The 12,122-nt window shown below is 41.4% G+C and overlaps 1 protein-coding gene across 1 annotated transcript in view; it reads right to left on the bottom strand.

Annotated features, from left to right (window-relative positions):
- CD163 (CD163 molecule) overlaps positions 1-12,122 on the bottom strand; it is a 75,016-nt gene that overhangs the window by 15,008 nt on the left and 47,886 nt on the right. The window contains 2 exon segments of the mRNA XM_062195201.1: positions 1,951-2,268; positions 2,363-2,668. Coding sequence (XP_062051185.1) covers positions 1,951-2,268; positions 2,363-2,668 — 624 coding nt within the window.

Genomic DNA, 12,122 nt, shown 5'->3' with positions numbered 1-12,122 from the left:
CTCCAGGATCCTGGCTTCAGATTGGCCCAACTCTGGTAATTGAGGCCATTTGGGGAGTGAACTAGAGGATGGAAGACCTTTCTCTCTCTCTCTGCCTCTGTCTCTCTCTCTCTCTGTAATACTACCTCTCAAATAAATAAATGGAATCTTTAAAAAGAAAAAGAACATTTTCTGTAATTCTCAAATTATGAAATACCTACCTCCAAAAAAGATGAAAGGAAATTAGAGAAAATTCACTCTCAGGACAGTTTCACTGAAAGAAATACTAATTACATCAAGACCACAAAATACATAAGAGAAAACCTAGTCAAAGATGTGTAAAACTTCTCAGATACACTAAAGATCTAAATTAATAGATAGATCACTTAAATGAATTGTATTGTCAGTCAATTACCCCCAAATTAGTATATGGATTAAATCCCATCTCAATCAAGATATGATACTATTATGTAATTTTTGGTTAAAAAATAGCAAACTTGTTCTAAAGTTTATATGGAAATACCAAGAATGACCAACACACTTGGTAAGAAAAGCAACAAAGCAGAGCAGGTCCTTTACAGTAACTCCTTTAAGGTAAAATTACACAGGTTTACCATAGTCTCAGGCACCCATAGAGTCTCTTTATGACAAAGGCAGCACTCCTCTGGGGAGGAGACTTTCCAGAAAGGATTCTGAATCAATTTAATATCTATATCATAATAGGAAACTATGCCCCATCTCACATCTTACACTCCCAGAGGGTTATATAATTATATGCAAAAGAATAGCAATTAAAATTGCTTGAGAGATCTTGGAGAATATTTTTATGAGCTTGAAGAAGGCAAAGTCCTTTTTTTCTATTTGACAGGTAGAGTTGTAGACAGTGAAAGAGAGAGACAGGGTCTTCCCTCCGTTGGTTCACCCCCCAAATGGCCGCTATGGCTGGCATGCTGCGCTGATCTGAAGCCAGGAGCCAGGTGCTTCTTCCTGGTCTCCCATGCGGGTGCAGGGGCCAAGCACTTGGGCCATCCTCCACTGCCCTCCTGGGCCACAGCAGAGAGCTAGACTGGAAGAGGAGCAACCGGGACTGGAAACCAGCACCCATATGGGATGCCAGCGCTTCAGGCGGAGGATTAACCAAATGAGCCACAGCGCTGGCCCTGCAAAGTTCTTTTAAAAAGGATATAAGAACACTACCTATATAGGATAAAGTTGGTGAGTTGTGGTTGATTAAAAATTCCATTTTATTGAAACTCATTCCATAAATCATACAATTGTATATCTGCTGAACTTTTAAAATAAAAGATTAAGAGCTCAACTCATCAAGGAACACCATTCCATTAATGGAGTGAAAAGAGGGCTAAAGGTTAAAGACACAAGACAAATTCATACTTATTGGACAGAAATCATTGCCATGGTAATTTGTAGTATCATTATTAGTTTTAGTGTCATTATCTGTCGAGATCAGATCAGTACCATCTGTTGAGTGGAGCAACACATGCTGTGTGATCATTCAATGGACTATTCTACAAGAATAAAGAAAGAATGAGGTCTTGCTATAAATAAAACATGAATGAATCCCAACATTAATGTTTAGTCAAAGACAAAAAAGAGAACATACTATGTGATTTTTATATAAAGGTCAATATTTGACAAGATTTTGGGCATAGTGATTGACAGGAGGAGTAGGTGACTTTTGGGTCCTGCTCATGACCACTTTGTTGATCTGAACTGCGGTATTTGACAGAGCTGTACACTCATATCTTAGACATTACTCTCTATGGATAGCAATTAAATAATGATATTTATGAAAAACTATTCACCTTAACACTTGTTAACCTGATTGGAAAGATGAATGAACAATTCACTGCAGAATGTCTCCTTTTTGAATTCAGTTTTCCACACTCTGCCCTTGGAAACATCTCACTCAAGGTGTGTCCTGAATGACACTAGCCCTCACCTCTCTCTTACCTGAGCAGATCACAGAGGCTGTGTTTCCGTGGGCGCAGTCAGGAATGCCCAGGGCAGTCACAGGGCAATTCCACAAGAAGGACTCAGCCCCTGAGCAATGGAAGTGGTCTTTCAAGATCTGATCGCCTCTCTCCACAAAGTACGCTCCTTTTGGTGTTGAAATGGCGACTCCACAGCCAAGCTGATGACAAACAACATTGGCATTGGCCATACTCCAGTGGGAGGCACACAGCGCTGTCCAGTCTCCAGAGACATTCACCTCCACTTGTCCCTCACAGTGAGAGGTGCCATTTTTCAGGAGCCGAACATCAGTGTACCCTGGTAGGAGAAGAAAAGAGTTCAGCAACATCTTGTTGTTTTTCTTCTCCCAACAGAGTGTGCAGGGAGGTGAAAGTCCTTCCCCAAGTCTCACCTGAACAGACAACTTGCACAGCTCTGTTACGACAATGGCCTCCAGGACAGGATACTCTGGGACAGAACCAGAGTCCAGGCTCATCCCCCTCACACTGGAACTCTTCAGCCCAGACCTGACTTTCGGTGTCTCTGAAGGCCACGTCCCCCAGGACAGATGCAGCCTTGCCACACCCCAGCTCCACACAGATGACCTGGGCAGTGGGGAATGTTATGTTTCCACTAGAAACCGGAGTCCAATGTCCTTCAGAATTCACTTCCACTTGCCCAGAGCAGGGCCCACCTCCTCCAATCAGATGCACAAATCCTAAGGAAGAAAAAAAAATAAATTCAGTGAGTGTTCACAATCCTGGCTGACAATTTGGAAACAGCATGTCACAGGCAATGGTGTGAAAGCTTTTGTTTTCCAAGGGATGGAGTATGGGGAGATGATTCAATAGCTGGTGTCAAAATCCAACTTGAATAACCAAGTTTCTGAAGACAAATTCAGAAAGAATTTACAGAGTCAGTCAGAATGGCTAGATCCTAGAAAACTATATATACATTCTTTTTTAAAAGGCAACTTATATATGTAATGTTTTCATAAGTATATATTCTCTTTTGTATTACAAGAGTATCAGGGCCGGGTCTATGGCTCAACAAGTTAAAGCCCTGGCCTGAAGTGCCAGCATTCAATATGGGTGCCATTCCTAGTCCTGGCTACTCTACTTCTGATCCAGCTCTCTGCTATGGCCTGGAAAAGCAGTAGAAGATGGCCCAAGTCTTTGGGCCCCTGCACCCGTGTAGGAGACGCTGAAGAAGCTCCTGGCTCCTGCCTTCGGATCGGCGCAGCTCCAGCTGTTGCGGCCATCTGGGGAGTGAACCAGAGGATGGAAGACTTCTCTCTGAGTCTCTACCTCTCTCTGTAACTCTGTCTTTCAAATAAATAAAATAAATCTTTAAAAAAAGGATATCAATGATCTATGTCCATTTATAAGTTCTATACCTATCCACTGAATGTGAACTCAATGAAGGCAAATTTATACTTATCTTTGCTATTTTATACCCAGATGCCATGTAAGTTAACACTTGTTAATGAATGGAAAAAATCAATATCAAAATCTCACAATTTATATTTACTTCCTATTTAGATATAGGAAAAAAGATGGGGGTAGAAACCAAGTTATAATGATCAAAATAATCAAGGTTCTTTACATCATACTTCCCATTACAGAAGATAGAATAAAAATTTAGGAGCTAAATCAGAAGTGATTGAGGTTCAAGCACGTTGATCAACTTTTTTTTGAAGCCTTATGTTGTTATCATTAAGTAGAACTTGAAGACACTATGAGAAAACAAGTGAAAATGATAAAGAAGTTATTTTAAATGTAGGTTCAGAGATTTGGAGATGCAGCTGAAAAATAGATATGGATTCGTTTTTCTCCAATAAATAGGAATTGCCTTTCTCAAAGGGACAGCACATTCCATAAATCTTTGTTTTCAAAGGAAGCCTTCAAGATGTGGAAGAACAGCAAGAGCCTTAATCTATTATCTTAAAACAGTTACTTCAGACATTTTAACTAGACACTCTTATATCTCTCTTTCTCTAATGCATCAACATGTAGTCTGTATTCTTAAAGTGTTTCTACAAGGTCATGTCAATTTATATTATAATTAGATGGAATGGTAATGCCCCTTACCTGGGGAGCTAGAACACATAGTTCTTTGATACAAAAATTCTAAACTGAAAAAGCTGATCTTTCAAGGCTTTAAGAGTATGAGATCTGTAGTGGTATTGTAATAATCAGCCACTGAATCATTGGCCAGGATTCTGTACAGTAATGATCAGCCTCCCCACCCCCAGCCAGAACAGAAAACTGGGGTGGCTGTGGGCTCTGTGGGTGAACACAGCCATCTTTCATGCCTTATGTACTCCAGTGTCCACTCCATTCCATATCCACATGACAGGTTAGAACTGGCACCATCATTGAGGGCCACCATCATTGAGGGCCAGATCCTCTGGCTTAATTAGGTTACCAAATTTGCTCTCATCTAAGTGTTTTCTTTCATTTTTTAAATTGTGAGCAGTACATTTCTAGCTTCCAAGAAGACTAGTAGTGTGGAATAGCACTATCTGTTTTCTCTGTTGGAGAGAATCTACTGGAATATCTAGTTACAGTTCTCTCTAGTTGAACTGTTATAATAGTATTGAAGACTTAAATACCTATATCCAACAAAATATAGAACATATAAAGGAACTTTTGCATACTTTCTATGGATGAAAATGGGAAGAATTTCTGAGAAAGAAATAGATCAGGCAATGCAGTTCTTAAATTCACAGATCAATGCTGCCTAATTTTTCTACAGTCTGAGAAGGCAGAGATGAGCAACACTGACATAGTGAATGTTCTTGGGACATTGGCTGAGTGTCAGACAGTGTGTTGGACAGAAATCCTGGTGTGGCCTGAGCAGTAGCATTGCTGTCACTTCAGGAACTCTTCCACTGATCTTGAAAACTATTGAGCATTTTATATGTTCTAGGTACTGCATTATGAAATAGACTTGGAATAGATTTTTTTTAAATACATAATTTAGAAATGTCCCAGCTCGACACAGAGGCAATCTCTATTCTTCCTGTGGATGGAAGAGTCTGTTGCATGCAATGAAGCATAAACAGCACAAAGTCTGGGAGTGATTCTGGCTCAGGTGACATTGTTCTACAAACCAAGACCACCTGATTCCACAAGATGAGCTTTATCATGATCTACCTAGGTCTTCAGTGAATAAGGTTATCTTGATATTGTAGTTTTTTTTTGTTTTAAAAATATTTTTAGTATAATGTCTAGTGTTTTGCTTGCTTTCTGTTGCTATTAAAAAACCTGAAGTTGCAGAATGTACAAAGAAGAGAGGTTTATTTAGCTTAGAGTTACAGAGGCTCAATAGCATATGTACTGTTTTAGCAAGAGCATCTCTGGCTGCATCACAGGATGATGGAGAAACAGAAAGGAAATATATGCAGAAGGGAGCAAGTGCATGGGATGGCCTTGCTTTATAACAGCTTACTCTTGTGAGAACTAATTCACGCAGAGAAATTAGCATTAATCTCTTCCATGTTGGTGTTCTCATGACCTAATTACCCCTCACTAGACCCCACCGCTTAAAGGATCTACTGTCTCTCAATGTCATCACACTGGAGACCAAATTTCTAGCACGTGAAGCTTTGGGACACTTAAACCATAGCACAGTTGTTTATAGGAATCAAGAGACAAAATATTTTTCCTATATCTTCTCCATTCCCAAGTGGCAGAAGTAAATAATGTTGACACTGGGGCTGGTGTTGTGGCATATAGGGTAAAGCCACAGCCTGCAACGCCAACATCCCATATGGGCACAGATTAGAGTACAGGCTCCTCTACTTTTTCTTCTTCTTCTTTTTTTTAATATTTTATTTGAGAGTTAGAGTAACAGACAGTGAGAGGGAGAGACAGAGAGAAAGGTCTTCCTTCCATTGGTTCACTCTCCAAATGGCTGCAATGGCTGGAGCTGTGCCAATCCAAAGCCAGGAGCCAGGCGCTTCTTCCCGGTCTCCCACGTGGGTGCAGAGGCCCAGGACTTGGGCCATCTTCTACTACTTTTCCAGGCCATAGCAGAGAGCTGGATTGGAAGAAGGGTAGCCGGGACTAAAACCGGTGCCTATATGGGATGCCGGTGCCGCAGGTGGAGGATTAACCTACTGCACAATGACACCAGTCCCCGGCTCCTCCCTTTCTGACCCTGCTTCCTGTTAATGGCTTGGGAAAAGCAGCAGAAGATGGCCCAAGTAATTGGGCCCCTGCATCCAACATGGGAGACCTGAATGAAGCTCCTGTTTTCCGGCTTTGGCCTGACCCAACCTCGGCCATCTGGGGAGTGAACCAGCATATAGAAGATCTCTTTCTCTCTGACTCTCTGTATAACTCAGACTTTCAAATAAGTAAATAAATAAATCTTTTTAAAAAGTCAGCCCTTTACTATTTGTTACGATGCCTGTGTTTGCTTATGCAAGAATATGAAAGGACTGCAAAAAGTTCATGGAAACATGCAATGAAGACATAATGCACATTTTACACGAACCTTTTGAAGCCTGCTAATATATTCATGAATAGTTCCATTTTATACTTATTCTTTCTGCACTATTTACAATCACAGATTATAGAAGTCCTGATGTTTGAAAAGTATGCTTGCTTTATCTAGGACTGTACTATATGATCACAAAATTATCTATTCTTTGATCAAGGTAGCCCTTCTTTCCTTCTAGAATCCTGGAGAATGGAATATATATCATAGTTTGAGGTTAATCTGAAAGCCCTAATTTGGTCATGCTGTACCTGGATTGGCCATTTATGGTGGTGTGCTGAAACAATTGGCATATGTCCTCTCTGGATATAAGCAGCGTTTTAACAGATGTTGCTTCCCTGAGTTTTAAGACATAATGCAACTGAAGTTGCAGTGGGTTAATCTGCCCCTTGGGAAGCCCACATCCATACAAGAGTGCCTGGGATTGAGTCTCACTTCTGCTTGACATCCAGATTCCTGTGGATGAGCTCCCTGGGAGGCAACAGATAATGGTTCAAGTATCTGGGTCGCTTATTCTCATGTTGGAGACTCAGATTGAGTTCTGGGCTTCTTCTGCCTGGTCCAGTTCTGGCTGTTGTGGGCAACTGGGGAGTGAACTAGCAGATGGAATAGCTCCCTCTGTCAATTTCTTTGCTTTTCAAATAAATAAATAAATAAATAAACAAACAAAACTTAAAAGAGGCTGTTTTAGAGACTACTTTTTATAAAAGCTTATGGAAAATGGAATAAAAATAAATATGTTGGTGCCAAAAATTCGGAAAACTGTCCATATAAGAGATCTTCAAAAAGTTCATAGAAAATGCATATTATGTAAAAACTCTACGTGGATTCCTGTTTTTTCACCCAAATAAACATATTTTACTTCCAATTTCCACAAACTTCTTGAAGTACCCTCGTATTATGAAAACTCACTATCTGAGAGGCTTTTGTTGAGATACAAAATGTTAAATGTAGTATATAATGTTGGGTATGTTAGCAAGGATTCTTTTTTGTTTTAAGAAGATTTTTATTTATCTATTTGAAAATCAGAGTTACAACAAGAGCTGGAGAGAGAGAGAGAGAGAGAGAGAGAGAGAGAGAGAGAGAGAGATTTTTTTCCCACTGGTTCACTCCCCACAATGGCCCCAATGACCAGGGCTGGTCAGGCTAGAGCCAGAGGCCAGGAACCTCATCTGGGTTTCCCACATGGGTGGAGGGGCCCAAGCACCCTGACCATCCTCTGCTGCCTTCTCAGGCACACCATCATGGAGCCAGATCAGAAGTGGAGCAGCTGGGACCCGAACCTGTGCCCATACGGGATGCTGGTGCTGCAGACCATGGCTCAACTTGTTATACTGCAGTGTCAGGCCCAACAAGGACTCTTATTTACAAATGACAGAAATGTAACTCAAATAGATTTGATTCACAAGGCTTGTGCAGCTTCAGGAAAGGATGAACTTCCAAAGGGAAAACCTAAGGAATGGGAACCAAATGCTTCTGGAATTTTCCCTGCACATTTTTTTTAATGTCTACTCCTTTCTGTTTGCCTTTGATCTTTAAAAAGGCTCTTTCCATGCCGCTGAGACTACAGATGTGGGAATGTTGCTTTCATTCACAAGAAGAGAACTAATTTTGGGCAAGGATTCCTATTGGCCCCATCTGCTTAGGGGCTTACCACAGTGACCAGTGAGAGTGGATTAGTATGAATGTGCACATTATCTAGACACAGTGCACATCATGAGAGGTGACTCCCCAAATGAAGATATGCTTACAAGAAAATTGCATGGATCTACTCAATCTATGAAAACAAATTTAACAGGAACTATATGGAATCTATATAAATGCAACTGTAATATTTCTTTAAAGATTTTGAAAGATCTTACTTTTATAATGGAGAGATTAATTTTTTCAGTTTTATTTGGCAGATGTTAAATTTTTCAGTTTTATTTAATAAAATACAGACCAGCATCCAAATTATTATTAATTTTATTTCATTTTCCATGGAATTTAAAATCATACCAGGAAAAATAAATGTGTAAAATTGTCTCTCACTGAAGATTGATGTGAGGAGATATATATGAGATATTAAATATATTAAAAAAGGATTATGTTCTTATGTAGTAATGGACTGAGGATGGAATGGAGCTGAATGTAAATGTAGACAAAAGACACATAGGAATTTAGTATTAAAAAAAGAATGCTTTAAATCATTAGGACAAATAGATGTTTATGTTTATGGTGTTGGAGAGCTTAGGGATGGATTTAAAAATAATAAATTAGTTCCACCCCCAGTCTGGTGTCCATCATGCCACCAGTGGTGGTCCTGACTGTGGAGGATGGTTGGTTGTTAAATGACACTGCTTCTCCCCGCCTCACTTGCCCCTGGAGACAGAGGCACAGCCCCTGTGATGAGACAGGGTGGGGACATGGGTAGTGAATGCAGATCCACCTGGGAGGGTACAGTGGACATTCCTGTGCCAGATGGATGGAAGGCAGCAGGCTCAGCTGATTGTGGAAGATTCCCACGGAAGCAGCACTTCACTGACAGACCTCAGCCTGGTCCAGCAGTGGAGGGAGCTCCTGTTTCTCACCAGGGCTCATCTTTGTCAGAGAGTGAGGTATCTCAGGACTCATCTGACAATGTGGCTCCTCACAGAAGATCCCAGGCTCTCAGTGTGTGACTCTCATCTGACAGATGTTTGAAAGACCTGTTTCTTGAAGATACACCCTGAGGTTTCTGCTGTCACTTCCATGTCAGCCTGGCAGTCGAGAGATAAGCAGACACATCAGGTGCAGACCACACTGGCTACTTCACTGCCACAAGCTGTGCTGATGGCATCTCCTGTGACAAAGACAGATGACCTCACGTTGAAAAGAGAAATATGGTGGGTGAAAAACAGAGGGATCGCTTCAGAATGTTGCAGAAAGAAGAAAGAGGCCGGTGCCGCAGCTCAATAGGCTAATCCTCTGCCTGTGGCGCCAGCACACTGGGTTCTAGTCCTGGTCGGGGCACCAGATTCTGTCCCGGTTGCTCCTCTTCCAGTCCAGCTCTCTGCTGTGGCCCGGGAAGGCAGTGGAGGATGGCCCAAGTGCTTGGGCCCTGCACCCCACAGGAGACCAGGAGAAGCACCTGGCTCCTGGCTTTGATCAGCGTGGTGCACCAGCTGCTGCGGCCATTGCGGGGGAGAACCAATGGCAAAAGGAAGACCTTTCTTTCTGTCTCTCTCTCTCTCACCGTCCACTCTGCCTGTCAAAAAAATAAAAATAAATAAAAAAAGAGGGCGGAGCCAAGATGGCGGAAGAATGAGGGCACGCACCAACAGTTCGGGAAAAGATAGTTTAACAAAAGTGGAGTTACTGTACCCTCAGGAAGAGACTCAGAGAAAAACTGCAGAGGAAACTCTTCCGGATCTAGTGGATGTGACACAGAAGACCTACGGGAGAGCAAGGTGGCCCACTGCCACGCCGAGCTGCACCGAGCCACACGGAGCTGCACCGAGCTGCACCGCAGGAGCCACGGGAGCCGCGAGAGTGGGGAAAACAGCGAGCCCAGCCACAGAAGCCCAGCCACAGAATTTGAGCCCCAGCACTGGAAGGAAAGGTAACCTGAGACATTGGCCGGGAAGGTTAGAGCGTGGTCTGAACTCACACATCGGGGAAACTGCACCAGGCTGACTGGAGGAGAGAAAAAAAAAAAAGCGAATAAATAAGGGGAACCAGCAGGGACACTAGCCTCTCTCTGCACTCACCTTACAAGACAAAGAGCAGGCACCATTTTACATATGTAAAACAAACTCCTTAGCCTAGGCAACCCGGTGAGCTGTGTGGAATTTCTTCCCAACTGAGTCTAAAAAAAAAAAAAAAAAAAGAGAGAGCAAGAGAGCAAGCCAGAGAACAATCTGGGTGAGTTACCCTGGGCCTTAACCCTGAAGAACCAAACAGAGCTCTTTGGCCATACCTCCAAGATGCCAAACAAATGTAGAAACCAAGGTAACAAGAGCAAGGAAGACACTATGATGCCCCCAAATGAAAAAGACACCCCAATTCAAGATTATGAAGATGATGAGATAGAAGAAATGCAAGAAGCAGATCTCAAAAAATTGGTAGGATCATTAAGAAGCTCTCAAAAACAAATTCTTGAACTATAGAAATCCTTAATGGACAAGATAGAAAATCTCTCTCGTGAAAATGAAATATTAAGGAGGAATCAAAATGAAATGAAACAACTAGTAGAACAAGAAACAGTGATAGTGACGAGAAATCATAATGAAATGAAGAATTCAATAGATCAAATGACAAACACATTAGAGAGCCTTAAAAACAGAATGGGTGAAGCAGAAGAGAGAATATCGGACTTAGAAGACAGAGAACAGGAAAGGAAACAGGCAAACCAAAGAAAAGAAGAAGAAATTAGAAATCTAAAAAATATTGTCGAGAATCTACAGGATACTATTAAAAAACCCAACATTCGGGTTCTAGGAGTTCCTGAAGGCATGGAAAGGGAGAAAGGATTAGAAGGCATTTTCAGTGAGATATTAGCAGAAAATTTCCCAGGTTTGGAGAAGGAAAGAGGCATCTTAGTACAGGAAGCTCATAGAACCCCTAATAAACATGACCAAAAGAGATCCTCACCACGACACATTGTAATTAAACTCACTACAGTGAAACATAAAGAAAAGATCTTAAAATGTGCAAGAGAGAAACGTCAGAGCACTCTCAGAGGATCCCCAATTAGACTTACAGCAGACTTTCATCAGAAACCCTACAAGCTAGGAGAGAATGGCGAGACATAGCCCAGGTACTAAGAGAGAAAAACTGCCAGCCCAGGATATTATATCCTGCAAAGCTCTCATTTGTGAATGAAGGTGAAAGAAAGACCTTTCACAGCAAACAGAAATTGAAAGAATTCATCGCCACTCGTCCAGCCCTGCAAAAGATGCTTAAAGATGTGTTACACGCAGAAACACAGAAACACGGTCACCAATATGAAAGAAAGTAAAGGAAGGAAACCTCACAGCAAAAGATTACAGGAAACCCAAAAATGATAGGGCAAAGTTACTACTTATCGATAGTCACATTAAACGTTAAAGGCCTGAACAATCCAGTTAAAAGACACCGATTGGCTGATTGGGTTAAGGAACAAAACCCATCTATTTGCTGCTTACAAGAAACACATCTTTCTAACAAAGATGCACACAGACTGAAAGTGAAAGGCTGGAAAAATATATACCATGCCAACAGAAATGAAAAAAGAGTGGGCGTAGCCATAAATTTTACCACAAAAACTATTAGGAGAGACAAAGAGGGGCACTATATAATGATTAAGGGATCCATTCAACAGGAAGATATAACGATTATCAATGTATATGCACCTAATTACAGGGCACCGGTTTATTTAAAAGACTTGTTAAGGGACTTAAAGGGAGACTTAGACCCCAATACAATAGTACTGGGGGACTTCAATACTCCACTCTCAGAGATAGACAGATCAACAGGACAGAAGACCAACAAGGAGACAGTAGGTTTAAACGACACTATAGCTCAAATGGACCTAACAGATATCTACAGAACTTTTTATCCTACACAGAAAGCATTTACATTCTTCTCAGCATTACATGGAACCTTCCTTAGGATTGACCACATACTAGGCTATAAAGCAAGTCTCAGCAAATTCAAAAGAATTAGAA

This window comes from Lepus europaeus, chromosome 6 (assembly GCF_033115175.1).
Source record: "Lepus europaeus isolate LE1 chromosome 6, mLepTim1.pri, whole genome shotgun sequence".
NCBI lineage: Eukaryota > Metazoa > Chordata > Mammalia > Lagomorpha > Leporidae > Lepus > Lepus europaeus.
This window is presented reverse-complemented; position numbering and strand designations above follow the sequence as displayed.